Source organism: Callorhinus ursinus, unplaced genomic scaffold, assembly GCF_003265705.2.
Source record: "Callorhinus ursinus isolate GAN/ISIS: 27379988/994484 unplaced genomic scaffold, GSC_fseal_2.0 scaffold53, whole genome shotgun sequence".
In the NCBI taxonomy this organism is placed as follows: Eukaryota; Metazoa; Chordata; class Mammalia; order Carnivora; family Otariidae; genus Callorhinus; species Callorhinus ursinus.
Genome location: NW_027397115.1, coordinates 5742104 through 5759637, shown reverse-complemented (window position 1 = coordinate 5759637; position 17534 = coordinate 5742104). Strand labels below are relative to the sequence as shown.

The window sequence follows — 17534 nt, the reverse complement described above, 5'->3', positions numbered from 1 at the left end:
CGGTGGTGAAGAGATTTTAAACCATTTCAAGGGTTGCCCATTAAGTAGACCAAAATGGAATTTTTTTAAAAAATTATTTCCAATTCACCCACTCTGTTAGATACTCAAAGTTGGTGGTAGAGGGTGGAGGTCAGCTTAGAAAGTGTTTGCTCTGGCACTGATAGAAAAGAAAAGAAAAGAAAAGAAAAGAAAAGAAAAGAAAAGAAGAGAAGAGAAGAGAAGAGAAGAGAAGAGAAGAGAAGAGAAGAGAAGAGAAGAGAAGAGAAGAGAAGAGAAAAGAAAAAAGAAAAGAAAAGGAAAAAAAACACACAGAAAAATTAGTCTTGAGCTCTAAAGCTGTGGGCAGTTGGCTGTCTGGTTTGTGTCATGGAGCATACATCCCATACATTTGAGACACATGGTTGATTTATCACAAGTTGTGCTTAAAAGAGGAAGTTCAAAAGTTGAGATTTTCCAGTGTGTCGATTATGACCCGCATGTCATCTGTACTTAGATGTTCCAAGGAGAAGACTATCAAGATCAACAATAGTTTTGTGTCCTGTTCTTCAAGGGTCTAGTCAAGCAGCCCTCTGACAATGATTCTGTGGTCTCATTGGTACAGATCCAACATCAGGCACAATTCCTTTGGTGGTTAAGAGCAAAGGATCTAAAATCCAGAAAAGATACATTCCGATTGAATATTGGAATATCCATTTCCATTCACTGTTATGTGACCTGGGATAAGTCACTTTGGTCACCTAACGTCAGCTTCTTCCTCTGTAATACTGGACACGTCCCCTGGAGTGTTGAGATGATTCATGGAAATAATGCATAAGCGGGCAGGCCTAAAATTAATAGTTGTTACCCAGATGTGACTGTTCTATTTTATTTTATTGACTCAACCTCTCTGCAATTTATGATAAGAAAGCTAAAGTCCCTCTCTCCACTCAGAAGCCCAGCCACTTTGTTCTGTCTGGCTTCTTTGGTGGCCTCCCTTTCCAAGAGCAATTTGTCTCAGTGTCTGCTTCCAGGGGTGGGAAAACTACATGGAAGAAAGAAATCAAGAAAAGGCAAAAGCACATCAGATAATATTTGAAAATATCATCCACCTACTTACGTGGCGCTGTGCCTGGCATATGAAAAGCATTCAATATATTTAAGCAATTACTTTATTTGCTCTAAAAATTGAAATTGGTCCACCCAAGTTTAAGGGTTTCTGCACACAGAGATTTCTCTTAGGAAAAATTAGGTGAAGCACTAATGATGAAATTCAGCAATGTAGGTGAGCCAACCTGGATTTTCAAATTGTAAAATCAATTTGAAAAAATATTAACTCCCGGTTTCTCCCAGGATTACACAGTTAGGAATCCCATGTCTCCACAACCGCTTTGCTTTCTTAACACAGTCTTTTTTTTTTAATAATACATTTTATGTACTTTCAGCATTTATATTTCACTTTCTTTTTTTCATTTTTAACCAGTTTTTAGAAGCCCAGAATTAGGAGTCAGATGTCCTGATTTCATCACTAATCACTATGGGAGCAAATTATTTCAACTCCCATGGCCTCAGTCTTTTTATCTTTGGGGCTACTAATATTTATCCAATATATTTCCGAAAAACACACACACATATATATACATTGTACATAAGAGAGTGTGTATATAATATATATATACACTTGAAAAGTTTCCATTGAGCACTTGAAAAGATGTAAATTGTTTTAAAATGGCAAAATAAATTATTCTTTAAAGTTGAAAGTACCGAGTAGATGGCAAAGCTTGTTCATGTCCACTTATGTTTCCTTGAACTAATTGTCCTAATCTCTTCTTTTTTCTTTACATATTCTACATTGTCTCTTTCATAGAATTAGAGAGGTAGGATTCCAGGCAAATCTATTGTTTGCTTTTTGTATTATCTTAGTATAAAATTCTTTAAAATTCCCTTTTCATTGTCTTTAGGACTTCATTCACTCAGCAAGTATGTATCAAGTACATACGATATGTCAGGCATTGGCTTGTCTACCTGGGATACTGTTATGATCAAAAAGCACACAGTCGGGGTGTCTGGCTGTCTTGGTCCATTGGGCCTCTGACTCTTGGTTTTTGCTCAGGTCATGATCTCAGGGTCCTGGGATCAAGCCCTGCATCTGGCTCCATGATCAGCAGAGAGTCTGCTTGAGATTCTCTTCCTCTCCTTCTGCCCCTCCCCCTGTTTGTGCGCTCTCTGTCTCTCCCTCGCTCTCAAATAAACAAGTAAATCTTAAAAAAAAAAAAAAAATCACACAGTCCCTACCTCCCTGGCATTTACAAGCCAGTATAGGAGGCAGACACTTAATTAAAAATTATGGCTGTGAATATGCTTATAAACTGCTATAAGTCCCATAAGAACAACATATAAGGTGCAAGATTATATCAAAAGAACTTAGTCAAGCCCCAAGGGCAAGAGAAGACTTCTCTGAGGAAGTGACATTTCAGTTAAGACTTTAAGAATGAGAAGGTGCTTGCCAAACAAATAGAAGGAAGAACATTGTAGACAGAGGGAACAGCACCTGCAAAGCCCCTAGGCACGTTTCAGATGCTGTCAGAAGGCCAGTGTTCTTGGGACAGATTAGCAAAGGGCCGAGAGCCCCGAGTAAGGTCAGAGAGGTGGCAAGGCCAGATCAGGCAGAATGTCTTAGAAAAACAGGATTTTTCCTAAGTGCGGTAGAGGTCACTGAAGGACTCTAAGCTGGGAGGAAATAGGGAGTGACTGCTTCAATCTAATTAAAGTTTTCATAACCTCACTTTGTTTGCCGTATGGAAAATGATGGGCAGGACGCCGAGCAGAGTAAAGCAGCCCAGGGAGAGAGAGGGTACCATCATCTGGGGACGACACACACAGGCTTGAACTGGGGTGCTGGGGAAGGGCATGGAAGTAGATTCTGGCAAGAAATCTTATGATGAGGTGTCAAGGATGACCCAACATTCTGGCCTGAACAATTAAGCGGCTTGAGGTTCCATTTCCTGTGAACAGAAACATCGGAGGAGAAACGGGCTGGGGGCGGGGGAATTCAAGCTCCCTGCTTTTGAAAAAGTTGCCTCTGACGGACTTACGAGATATTCACATAGAAATGTCAAGAAGGCAGTTGGATGTGCCGATCTGGAACACACAGTCATCATCGCACCGATGATCTAAGTTAACGTCACAAACTGGATGGAGCTGCCTACCTGGAGCCGGTGCAGGCCAGGGGTCCTCACCCTTCGCAGACCCAGTGTGGACATTTCCCGACAAACAGTATATGATTTCCCCTGTACAATCCAGAAATGAATTCATAGATCACATGACCAACCTACACACGTAATTTCCAAAAGAAATCATCTGATGCGGTGAGTGTACAATGAGAAACAAAAGGAAAATGGGCACAAAAGTTCACTCGAACAGGACTTCTGAAGCATGAATGGCATCGCCTGGCATCCTGTGAAATGCAGATTTTGAGTCAACAGGACTGGGGAAAGGGGTTCTGCATTTCTAACACGCTTGGGGATGATGCCAATGCTGCTGTCCCATGGGCCACACTCAGGCACGAGGCCCTCGAAGGATGGTGAGGGCGTCTGTTGTGTGTTCCTATATGTAGACTCACCGTGAACATGTCAATGACACATGCAGGTCAGTTTCGGGGCTGTAGAATGGGCATCCCAAATACCATGAGTGGCAACACCAGAGGTGACTTGTTTTTTTTTTAAATGGCCAATAACTCCCCTTAAAATTCCAAAGAAAACAAACTAGTTTCTCTTTGTTTGAAGGTAGCTTTATTTCTGGACAATGCAGTGTATATGAAACTGTGCACCAAAGACTTTGTGTTTATATGTAAAATGGAATTAGGGTCTAGGCTGAAATAATTATAAAAATGTTTTCCACTATGTCAGCGCTTCTGAACCGCTGTGATAGATCATTTTGCTCCCCGCCCCAGGGACATTTGGCAATGTCTGGGGATATTTTTGGCTGTCACAACTCAAGGGTAAGGGGGCTGCTACTGGAATCTAGTGCGTAAAGGCCAGCGATGCTGCTAAAAATCTTACAATGCCCAGGACAGTCTCCCACAACAAAGAATTATCCAGCCCAAAATATCAATAGTGCCAAGGTTGAGAAACCCCAACCTACAGAGACATTTTCAAAAATGGTGCAGGGTGAGGGACAACACCACCTTGTGAGAAGCTGTCCCCCACGTTGCAAGGTGCCTAAGATTCCCAGTGCCTAACGATTCAACACTCGTGGTGGGCCCATCCTTGCAGCAACCACAGGACTCCCCCCAGGGACAGCAGCACATCTCTGAGAACAGGACCAAGTAGAGAAAGAGGAAGGGCCTGGAGAGGAAGGGCTAGAGGGGTTAAAAATTCTAGGATGGCCAGGGGCCCCTGGGTGGCTCAGTCAGTTAAGCGTCTGACTCTTGATTTCAGCTCAGGTCATGATCTCAGGGTCCTGAGATCAGCCCTGCGTCGGGCTCTGTGCTGGGCGTGGAGCCTGCTTAAGATTCTCTCCCTCCCAGACGAACCATGAGAGACTATGGACTCTGAAAAACAAACTGAGGGTTCTAGAGGGGAGGGGGTTGGGGGGATGGGTTAGCCTGGTGATGGATATTAAAGAGGGCACGTTCTGCGTGGAGCACTGGGTGTTATGCACAAACAATGAATCATGGAACACTACATCAAAAACTAATGATGTAATGTATGGTGATTAACATAACAAAACAATTTAAAGAAAAAAATAAATAAAATAAATAAAAAGAAAAAAAACGATTCTCTCCCTCCCTCTCCTTCTGCCCCTCCCCCTGCTTGCTCTCTCCCTCTCTAAAAAAAAAAAAAAAAAAAAAAAAATTCTAGCGTGGCCAAATTAAAGTAGATATAATTCTACACATCTGTCGGTGGCTATGTAATTAATACAAAAATAATTGCATCTCTTCGCCTGGCTCTCCCTCACAAACTCTCCTTAATGAACACTGCCAATGACTTTTTAGATATGTAATTAAAATTTTTATTTATTTCTGTTTTATTTTTATAGTAGTAGCTTAACATACTAGGAAAAAAAAAAAAAACCCATGCCACAGCAGCGCTTGGCCTCAACAACCAGTGGAGACACAACCAAGAATAGTTTACACACTGCATTCCAAGCAGTGAGAAATAAAACCAGTATTTCTCATTCCCTTCGTTTTCTAGGTTTAATTTTCTGCCAGGGTCTCATCTTTAGACCTACAGAAAAATAAGGTGCTGCTGCTGCTTCTTCTAAGGTAAGAAATAGTAAGAAAAGGTATATCATCCCAAAGTGGCCCAAGATTCAGTTATCCTCTTTACACATTCTCTTTTAGTATAGGAGCACTGACTTTCTGGAAGAATATACCACCTCCATCCATCATGGTGGAATATGAGAGCTGTCAGATAGAAATGGCATCAATATAGCCAAGTTTTTTTTATTAATTTTATTTTATTATGTTATGTTAGTCACCATACATTACATCATTAGTTTTTGATGTGGTGTTCCACGATTCATTGTTTGCATATAAAACCCAGTGCTCCATGCAATCTGTGCCCTCCTTAATACCCATCACCAGGCTAACCCATCCCCCCACCCCCTTACCCTCTAAAATCCTCAGTTTGTTTCTTAGAGTCCATAGTCTCTCATGGTTCATCTCCCCCTCCAATGTCCCCCCTCTTCATTTTTCCCTTCCTACTATCTTTTTTTTTTTAACAAATAATGTGTTATTTGTTTCATAGGTACAAGTCTGTGATTCTTCAGTCTTACACAATTCACGGCGCTCACCATAGCACATACCCTCCCCAATGTCCATCACCCAGCCACCCCCTCCCTCCCACCCCCCATCACTCCCAGCAACCCTCTATTTCCTGAAATTAAGAGTCTTTTATGGTTTGTCTCCCTCTCTGGTTTCATCTTGTTTCATTTTTTCCTCCCTTCCCCTATGATCCTCTGTCTTGTTTCTCAAATTCCTCATATCAGTGAGATCATATGATACCTGTCTTTCTCTGATTGACTTTTTTCGCTTAGCATAATACTCTCTAGTTCCATCCACCTCGTTGCAAATGGCAAGATTTCATTTTTGTTGGCTGCATAATATTCCATTGTGTGTATATATATATATATATATATATATATATATATATGTGTGTGTGTGTGTGTGTGTATATATATATACACCACATCTTCCTTATCTGTTCATCTGTTAATGGACATCTTGTCTCTTTCCACAGTTTGGCTACTGTGGACATTGCTGTTATGAACATTGGGGTGCACATACCCCTTCGGATCCCTACATTTTTATCTTTGGGGTAAATACCCAGTAGTGCAATTGCTGGGTCGTGGGGTAGCTCTATTTTCAACTTTTTGAGGAGGCTCCACACTGTTTTCCAGAGTAAAAATAGCATCATAGCCAAGTTTTAATAGAAGACACTCGTATCTAGAATTTAACTCAATAACTAACTGTACAGATACTCTTGGAGAAATGCCTCTGAATTATTAATAATGTTAGTGTTCAACACTTTACAACATTATCAAGCCATCAGAGACCATATAAGAAACAGTGGTTTAAGAGCCCAAGCAACCTTGAACCTGAGTATCCTTTCTCCCACTTACCGGCCACGTGACTGCAGGCCAAATGGCTTCACCTCCCTAAATGTCCGTTTCCTGGGCTGGAAAGTGTAGATGTTATTCCCTCCTGCACCACAGTATCATGAGGTTGATGCAAGGTGAGGCACGGACTTGGCGTGGGTAGCATAGAGCAAACTCGGGAAATGTCAAGTTATCACTACAACAGGCTTCTTTCATACTGAGGCCCCAGAAAGCCCCAGAACCTGAGCTAAGAATCACAGAAAGTCAATAATGAGGTCAGGACTGAGATCTTAGGAGCTGAGCAACTTCCTTGTTTTTACACAAGAGTCTGTCATGAAGATATTTTCCAGAGAGACAACACTCAGATATATTCGTGTTTTGTGGGAAAGAAAGGGGTCATCAAACAAATCCAGGAAGCACTGGGTTAAATAAAGACACATTGTGTTGGGTTGGGTTGGGTTTTGGTGGCAGGACTTCTCGGAGCCTTTAATATGCTGATGTGTATTGTGGATTTCCAAGAAGGGGGCTATAACATAATACAATTATTTTTTCATTCTCCTTGCTCCTCTCCCCAGAGCAAACTTTGCCCTAAGAAACACCCAGCCAGAGGAGTCTGAGTGTTGAACAAATCTGGAGTGGGTTCAAGGAAGAGACAAATGAAACAAAGTTTTCTAAAACTGGCACCACATTAACATCATGGTCAGGGAGGAGAGGAGGGCCTCACACAGAGCGTGTGTCAACACTGCACCCAGGCCTTCATCCTGCCTCACAGTGGAGGGCACTTTCACCCGTAAGAAATCAGCTACTCTCGTCCTTTCCCCCTCTCTCCCTCCTCTCACCTTCCCCTAGTACCGTTACAACTTCTGCCCTCAATCTCTTTCTCTTTCTTCGACGCATCTCTCTCCTCCAACCACATGACCACTCTCCCTCAAGTTCCTGAACCTGCCAGGGGGTTCCAACCAAGTCAGAGGAAAGACTACTTTGTCTCTGAAATAAAAACCTAATGTCAAAGGGAAATGACTCCTTCCACTGATGGTGACCATCTGTAATCTAAATGCAGGGTGGGTGAGTGGGATGGGGTGCCTGAAGTGAGCATGGAAGCTTCCAAATGGGAAGACCTAAATTTAAAACCATCCTCTGCTTATTAGCCGTGTGACCTTGGACAAGTCACGAATCTCCTTGAGACTTTTTTTTTTTAATGAGATTGTTTCAAGTATTAGTGGTAATACGTGTAAAGGATCTGGCATTTGGTACATACATAACAACTGGTTCTGGTATTGGAGTCCTACTATTTCTTACCAAGAAATTATTTATAACGTCTGTTGTGGTTATTTTGTGCATGATTTCTTTACACACATCAAATGTCAACAATTTTCAATGTGTCTTTATTCTTCTACTAGTAACTTGGAAGTTTTCCTCTTCCAAAAGACTAATTATATATAAGTCCAAAGTATTTTTTTTCTCACTAAAATGGGCAATACCACTAAATAATAAGATATAAACAAGGAATGCCACCCAGATTAAGCTAATGGAAACTATATGCATTCTTACAGTAATCCAAATAGCACATAACAGAAAAAAAAAAAATTCTCCCAATTAATCTCCCATAACAAAGCATACTTTTAAGTAGCACTTCCCCAACCACAAAAATGTTCCTATCTTTTGACTCAGGAATTTCACATTTGGCAATTTAAGCCTATGAATATAGCCCAACAAACTGAAGGCTTTAAACACAAAAATGTTTATCACAGTGTTACCTACTAATGAATAAAATTGGAAGCAAATTAAATGTCCAACATCATGAGAATGTTCTAGTAAATTCTGATAGTGAAGGTGCTAGAACTCGTGTAGCTATTTACAATGGGGCTTTCAAGTGGGGGGAAAACACCGAAGAGGAACATCACACAGTGGGTACTTATGACTATGTACGCCTCTCACAAATACATGCGGAGAGAAAACTAGAAGGAAATACAGCAGAATGTGAATAGGAGCTTCCTCTGGATGGTGGGGCCTTAAGTTAATTTTTTTTTCTTTTTCAAAATGCTTTATAATGGGAAAGTCGCATATTATAGTTTTTATTTTTCATTGTGGAAAAACACCCAAAACATAAAATTTATCATCTGAATCGTTTTCCAGGGTACAGCTCAGTGGCATTCAGTACATTCCCGTTGTTCTGTAACCATCACTACTATCCATCTCCGGAACTTTTTTGTCTTGCAAAATTGAAACTCTATACCCATTAAACAACAAGTCCCCATTCCCCAGCCCCTGGCAATTACCATTTCTGCTTTGTGTTTCTATAAGTTTGACTACTCTAGGTACCTCATGTAAGTGAATTCATATAGTATTTTATGACTTGCTTATTTTCTCTTAACATAATGTCCCCAAGGTTCATCCATGTTGTAGAATATATGAGAATTTCCTTTCCTTTTAAGACTGAATAATATCCCATTGTATCCCTACGTATACCACAATTTGTTTATCCACCCATCCATCAATGGACATCGAGGCTGCTTCTTCCTTTTGCCTATTGTGAATAATGCTGTTATGAACCTGAGTGTATAAATATCTCTTCCATACATTATATTTTAAAGGTTCTTTTTTCCCTAAACTGGCTTTTCCTTTCTAGGTCCCATCACGTGGTTATATCATACCCTAGACTAGATTTAACTATGACTCCATGCAGACCATTAATACGAATGAAATAGTGCAGGTGGGCAATTTGGCTACCTAGGGAAAATAACCACCTGAGCTATTCCTCCGAAAATAATACATCTTTTTCTGTTGTTCTGATTCCCATTACAGGACAAATGCCTTAGTTTCAACTTTCCAGCCTGGATCTCCCTCACACTGAGTCCTTCTTCATTGTACCACCTGCTTCTGACATTGAACTCCTTCTGACACCCTGCTCTGAGAAGACTGCCAAAAAAAAAAAAAAAAAAGAAAGAAAGAAAAAAGAAAAAAAAAAATTACCCCAGCCATCTCTCTTCATTCTTACTAACAATTTGGTAATGAAGTATTGATTTCCACTTCTCTGCTTATGGACAATACTAGATTTTCATTGATAAACTGCAATGAGGCAGTCTCATCTCCATGGTCCCCTTTTCACTGTCATGAGAAAACAAAGTGCCACTGAAGAAAAATAATGACTGAGAACATTGATGTACTTATTTCGTCGGTCTGTAACACCTGACAGGAAAGGGCGGGGGAGTATGAGTCTTCATAGTTTAATGTCCAAGTGAGCTGCGCTAGATGCATACCCTTGGAAGCTTACTTTTCACGGTAATGTCCATTTCCTATTTATAACCCCTCTGGGAACGTTTGTCTAAAGGAAATGTTTCTGTTCAGAGCAACAATTACGGTTGCACCTGGATTCCCCAGTCCTGCCCCTGCACTGGGGAGCCATTAATCACCGCAAAGTGGAAGAATTATTAAGTTAGAGCAGAGTTTGAGCCAAGAAAACCTCTGAACAATGTTCATCTTCTGTGAAAGTTGTTCAAATAGTTAGGCTTAACCATGTTGCTGCCAAAGACTTTTTCCCAAGCAGTGGTGGGCATCTTTTTAATCATTGTCTTTGTTGGTTACAAAAAAAAAAAATGGTTTTAAGTACGCATACGAGACCTGCAAATTGGCAGAACTGGGAAAATTGGTGAGATGCAAGATCTGAAGGAAAGCAAGAAGATGAGATCACTGCAGGGTGGAAAGTTCAGCAGCCGTCTTGCCCGGTGATCTCTTTCTGCAGAACCTGTTGTTTATGGACTGGGAAACACAGCTTAGCTTGAGAAGTAACAGAAAGCATGAAATAGGGTGTCCATTTTAAATGTGTTCCCGCAACTTTTTTCATTAAAACTTTGAGGGCCCAATTTTAATTTGTGGAATATTCCCGTTAATAATGAGATCTAATTAAGACATCCATTAAAAGCCCGTTAAAGTTAATTTAACGTAAAAATTCCAATAGAACTGTATTAGATTTTCTCCATTAAATTAACGTTATGGATTTTTAACGGATGTCTTAATTATACGTTATTATTAACGGGAATACTGTATTACACAGATTAAAATCAGGTCCTAAGTCAACTTGGAAAAGCTAAGAGCATGTTTTAATATTAAAAGTCTTGCATACCTAGTACACAGTTTGGAAATTCAGGAGTAGAGCTGTTTACTCTAGTTGAGCATTTTCTATACAACTGAAAGCAATCTATAAATAGATAAATCTATCATTGCATTTAAACAATGAATTTCCTTATTCTCAAAGGACAGATAAAGTCTGGATTGTGTTATAAACTACTCAGCTATAGGCGAAATAGTTAAACTCTTCCGGGCACAACACTAGGAACTTAGATGATTCTGAAACAAACAAACAAAAACCAATTTTGTTGTCATTGCTTTAATTACCAAGGCTATCACACACACAAAAAATCTCAACACCAACAAAACGAAGCCAAATATCCTCTTCACCATTTCTCGTGGAAGCATGCCTGTTGAAATTGCTTTGGAAATTTTGACATGATCCCTAAATTCAACATTGGGATTAAAAAAAAAAAAAGAAAAAACTTCTTATTTACCTCCTAGGGAAAGTGTTGCCCTTATGTCACATATAATAGCAAATTGCTTTTTTTATGGCATGCATAACCTAGATGGGAAAAAATATGGCGCTTCAGGGAAGGAGGGAAAAAGTAAATGAAGTTCCAGGAATGTCATTCTGAAGTAATGAGGCATGGACAGAAAATATACCCCTCACATCATCGGATTGAGATGGCAGTCGAAATAGCTTCATTGAAGTGTCAGCACTCATCCATCAATCAATCACCCACAAGGAAAAATAGCAACAGTACAACGGGGCAGCTTTTATGGGATTTACTCATGGGCATAGGGAATAGCGGCTCAAATGTAGTTCTGACATGAAAAGCAAGGTGCTGATATTATTTTTTATGATGGGAGGATCATAAAGTGAATTGAGAACAGTGAGGTCTGTCTTTGCTTAACCTACTCAACCAGAAATGAATGGAGCTCAACCAGAAAGGAACAGTCTTTGCATGGGTTAAGATTGAAGGGTGGACTCTACTGAGCACCGTCCTTCGACAACGAAATTCTATTAAAGGAAAATCAGTGCATTAGCATTGGGCTTCCTGAAGCTATTAAAAATTGCCTGCTCCAACCCAGGGTTATAAGATAAAGTTATGTAATTCAGACTCTGTCACTACCCTTCAAAAGCAGATTCTTGAGCTCTTGCTCCAACTGGAGGGAGACAATACAATTCTCAACTCCATGGAAATTGTTTCCCTTCTAAGAAAAAAAAAATCATCTGCTTCAACATTTAATCTATATGGTTTTGTTAGCACAATTTCTATGGAGGGGTGGGGTGGGAGGTGAGAGACAAAAATATTGATAAATTTGGTAAGATTCATGAATTGTCACTTGGTAACTGTAAATGTCACTGCTGAGGGACAGCTGCTAATGTTCTCCTTAGGAAACAAGATCTGGGCTCAGGCTGTGAGGTAAACACGGCTCTCAGTACATTTCTAGAGACCAGGCCTGTCTTTTCATTTGGCAAGCCCTGCGAGGCTTCTAGAAACTTCTTTCTGGAGGGAAAAACTAACATGAGCTCAGGAGAATATTTGTATCTGCTTTCAGACCACTCTCTTCCTCTCTCTGAATAAATGGAGGGCTGATATATTGGAACTTGAGAAACGGAAAGGAACATGACTTGCAAATATCATGCAAATCACACTTGAGTATCTCCATTCCACCACCAACCCTCGGTATCAGTGGGGGTGAGAAATTGCCTTTCCTTCCCCATCCCTCCTTCTAGCTAAGACCACCAACAGGCTGCAAACTGAAATGTCCGCTGAAAAAAATTGTATATAAATATTTAAGTTCTATGTCTTTGGCCCCATTTCATAGTTCAGCAAATTCACTAAATATAGAGCATGTTACAAAGCACTGGGAGACACAAGAGAGATGGGAAATACAATTCATTCGGCAAATTCATTCCACAAAGATTAGAAAGCACCTGCTGTGTGCAGGATACTATTCTAGGTGGTATGGCATACAACAGCGAACAAAGCACCCAACAGCCTTGCCCTTCTGTGCTGATAGCAGCTCCTAAAGGTAGCTGATACCAGACACCTGGCCTGGGGGGAGGAGCTCACAGAGGGGCCACCTCCCCTGTGTCACTTGTGTTTTTATTCCTGCTTTTCAAAATAATAATATTTCAGAATAGGGATTTCTCCTTCTGAAAAGCATACAGAAAAGAAAATAGCTTAAAAATAGGTCAAGGCCTAAATGTAGACTCTAATCACAGAATATATTGGGTAGCCCACACATCCCCACAGAATTTCTTTAAGGTCACAAATAGATTTCTTAAAATCTAAAAATCACCCCCAAAATGTGCCAGCTCAGTTGTGTGAGTCTTGCATAATTAATGTCATGGGCAAAACCCGCTGAATTTAGCCAAAATGCAGAAAACAAGTTTATGAAATGACATATTTGGGAAGCATTTCTGAGACTCGGGTGAAGCAGCGAGGAGGTGTGTATATACGAATTCATGGCCACTTTCCAGGGCCCATGGACAGTGACACAGTAAGAATCTATGGTTTTTCTGAAACTTTTCACAGTAAATCCAAAGATTACAAGGCCTTAAAAGGTGCATACTTTTCCATTTGTCACTTCACAGGTTACTTGACTGCATTCAAATCTTTTTTTTATCCCCCCATCAGCTTTCATTTTTTAATCTTGTTAAACGTTTTCGTTAAAAAAAAAAACACACACACATTAAAAATGTCATTTTCACATTATCCTCTACTCTCCACAAGAATAGAAGTGTGTCGATATGCAGACCCACATACGTGTGTGTATAGTTCTAAAAAGCAATAAAAGTAGTCTCTGTTTTGAACAAGCATTAGGCAAGGAAAAAAAAAATCACAACTGAACTTTCGGTTTATTTTTTTCCCCCTTTGAGATGTTAAAATGCTAATTTCATTTTCTCCCTTCCTATATGTGGCACTTTCTCAAAATATCCATGAAATACTTTTAGACAAAGATTGAGCAGGAGAACGAGATACAAATTTCCATCCCCCCAGACAGAGAGACAGGTTTCCATTGTAGGGAAGCATTAAACATTTTGAAACTTATGAATCATCTTTAGAATTTCTACAGGGGAATTTTACCTCTTCATCCAAAGTAAAAGCCACTTATCTCCTTTGGTTTCCTGTGACAGATTCAGAGGCATACGCAGATACACAATTTCCAGGCTCTAGTTAATCTTCTTCCAATAGTTATGAACAATGGGCTAACGGGCGTGGGTGTTTCTCCAAAAATTATTCATGCGCAAGGCAGCCCAAAGCTTCAGGGAAAACTAGAAATGTTTTATGGATTAGAATAGGACTGTTCTAAAATGCTGGTACCAGGTGGAATGCTATTTCTGCAACAGGACTCTGTCCATTTCCTTTGGAAAAATAGATTCCAAGTAAAATGGCTCTTCCAAGTAATGGCCCCCTGATCTGACACCTTTCAGCACACAAATGACTTCACTGATATAGCCATATGATTATCATTAAGGCCTTTTAACAAACAATCTGTTTGCAAAAGACAGATTAAATTCTCACAGCCCTTTCTACAATGTTTATTTGTTTAAAACCGCTTTTGGAAGTACAAATAATAACTCTTTGGTGAAAACCCCCAGGAGAAGTTGAAAGACTCCCACAAATGCGTTACTTAGAAAAAGAAAAAAACTACCACTCCCTTCAATCCTTCCAGAAAATGAATTTCAGCATGCTTACTGAATTACCTTGAACCTGAAACCTGCGTTTGGAGATCAGTCCCCAGGCAAAGGCTTATATTTACAGAACTTGCACAATCATACGATTATATCTCAAATGTGAAGACTCTGTACAGTAATATTTTCACTTTCTAAATGACCCATACAACATTCAGGAATTATAAATGTGTACGTATATTTTTTAAATACACAAAGTTCAACTGGTCTGTGGAGAGGAAGCAAAAACCGTTCCTGTCCTGTACTGAGATAAATACTACAGAAACATTCCAGTTCTGCAATACAGTATCTTGGCTTATAACACGGCAGAGGTTAGAATGTGCAATGCAAGTCAAAATAAATAAATAAATAAAAGCTGACATACGAAACAATTCTCATTTGGCTCAGGGTTCTTAAATGTCACAATATCTCGGGATACAATATACTTTTTGGTCTCTAATACACTTATATCCTCCTAATCTCTCCTGACTTGGATTCTTAACAGCCAGGCACAGTCAGCATGAATCACAAAACTTCCAAACCCCTTTAAAATCAAGAAGATAGTTGATCATACAGTCTTTTTAATGGTCAACCGATTCTTACTCTGCAGAGCCCTTGTAGCTTTTTAGGAAATTTGGTATCAACCATGTTTATGTTACACATTTGCCCCCTTCTGTTGATTTCTAGATTTTTTTTTTTCTTTTAGAAAAGGCAGTGGGGAAGGTAGGGTGGAGTGAGTTGGGAGAATTACATTCATCCTTGCTCTGAAGAAAAGTGTTTATTTGCCAGTGAAGAAAGGCAAACACGTTTTTATATAAGGAAAGCAGACTAGTCATTTTCAAAGAAAAATGACTGCAACCGTACCATAGAATGTTTCTGTGCAAATACACTAATTTTCTATCACCTGCATGCTGTATATAATACATTTGCCTGTATACTAGGAGGAAAAGCCAGGCTGTTTTCCCTGTGTACAATGCAGCTTGGATGACTGGGAACGTAAGCCTTCCGTACATTTTTATACTGTACATATTTGTATATACTAACTATATCACCATGTATGAACACAGATTTTGTTATATTTGCTTGTTTCTGTTTCCTACCAAACTGGCCCACAATGGGGATTCTTTTGTATAGAAAAGAATATGCTTGTAATTTTTCCTGGTCATTCTCTTTCAATAGCTTCTGAAGGAATTAGATCTGAGTTTACAAAGAAATTATAAGAACCAAGTTTGTCTGTCTGCATGAGTCCCATCCAATGGCTGGATCTAGGGAGGAACCAACGTCCTAATTCGGAGTTTTCCTTTAAAGGCATGCTTTACCCCTTGGGAAAACTGCAAACTCATCCATGTAGAATTACCCTCTTTGTATTTTATCTAATAGTGCCTGAAGATTTTTTTAATGTCTTCTTAGAGGAAGAATTCATAATTGTCGAAATTTGAAACATTAGCTTAATTTTGTTTCTATGACCTCGCAATTCTCCTCCTTATTTATTCTGTTGCTGTTGTAATGGGGCCCCAGGCCATTCCTGACATCGGCTTGTTCTTCTTCTGCATTAAGGATGTTTTTAAAATTACAGAGATTATTGAGCCAACAGGCTGTTTTAATCAAAACCATGTTTCACTTGTTTTTGATGATTATAAATTGTCCTTGCAATGAAAAAAAAAAAGTTTTCTGCTAGGAAAATTATACCACCCTGTGGCCAAACAGATTCATCACAGATAGGCAGGCATCTGTGCCCACTTCTCTGGGATCTGGAAAATTCTTCCCTTGGCTGGCCACACTTTCTTTTACTCCTCATCATCCTGAATGCTAGTGCTTAATGCAGTCACTATTTGCAAATTTCCAAAGGTGTGGCTGAGTTGTCACTGCCCAAAGACAACCAACCCAGCTAGAAATGATGTCTTTCCAGCTTGAAAAAAAAATGCAGGGATTTTCAGAAAAGGTGCTTCTGCCTTTGTCCCTTGGTGCCACCATCCTGTCATCTCTCCTAATTATAAACAATCTGGTCTTGATACCCCATATGACTTAAATCAGGCCAAAGGAAACATTCAGATCAGCCCCTCGCTGAATAAAAATGACTTCGTTTGGGTGCACGCAAGATGTATGCCTGTGTCGGATGCTGCAGCATTGAAATTATCTCGATAAGGAGAGAGTTTAATACAATTTTACCACTAGAAATCAATTCTCTGATGGTGGAGATGAAGAAAACCCTTAAATTACATCACAGAAGCCATTATTTTTTACATCTAAAGAGTTGGGTTTTTTTTTTTTAAGAAAATCATTCTACTTTGCCAACTGTAATTAAAGCCCTAAATAATAGATATTACTTCTTTTAGCTATTGTGAAAAACTAGTAACACACTCGCCAAGGTTATATGGAGCCCCTCATTTCCATCAAAAAGGTTTCTATAAGTGTATTATTTACATTTTTGAACACGATAACTCTTTTCCTTTGTGACAAAAAAAATCTCCCTCCCCCCCCAGCAGTGGAAAACAGACTGTTTCCCATCTGAAACCTTATCATAATTTGCATCAGGAAACCCAACTGCCAACATTAAGGACTTGGGTGTGTTCAATTATGATTCTGCTGGAGGCTGTCCCTCGTTCTAATGCTGCAGATCTTGAACCACCTTTCTGAAACCCAGCTGATACAGTAGACACGCCTCTCAACACCATTAGCTTTGCAAATGGCTTCGTTTCAGTCAACGCCGACTTCGCTTTGGCCAACTGAATGAAAATTAAAGGAGAGAAGAAGAAGAAAAAAACACACAGATGCACTTAAAACATGAAAAGAATTATTTATATGATAAAAATATATTTAGATTTTCAAAGCACAAGACTGAATAGAAGTGCTCTTTTTATGCTTTGTGAAGATGTTACTGTTAAATGTCTTTCTACATCAGGCTTAATAAATCTGTAATGACATTTGATGGATTGATTTCTGCCTATGTGTGTTTTTTAAGGATGGCGAGAGAGGAGAGAGGCAGGGGAGAAGGGAAGGAGGGAGTGGAGAAACAGCACTGACCCCCAGGGAGGCCAAGCAAGGAAATTACTGGTGGGCCTCTCTCTTGCTGGGACCTACTGACCCGTTTCCAACATCTACCCTCATCTCCAACAGATCTGTTTTTTGGTTTTTGTGGGGTTTTTTGAGTTTTTGTTTTGTTTTGTTTTGTTTTGTTTACAAATGCCAGCACCCTTGCTTG

The 17534-nt window shown here is 39.6% G+C and overlaps 1 protein-coding gene across 2 annotated transcripts in view; it reads left to right on the top strand.

Moving 5' to 3' along the window:
- The window catches only part of TSHZ2 (teashirt zinc finger homeobox 2), a 437476-nt gene extending 420230 nt beyond the window's left edge, over positions 1–17246 (top strand). For both annotated transcript variants that reach the window (XM_073883928.1, XM_073883927.1), the window contains exon 3: positions 9382–17246. In XM_073883928.1, coding sequence (XP_073740029.1) covers positions 9382–9383 — 2 coding nt within the window. In that variant the 3' untranslated portion in view covers positions 9384–17246. The remainder of the gene's footprint in view (positions 1–9381) is intronic.
- The last annotated feature ends 288 nt before the right edge of the window (positions 17247–17534 follow it).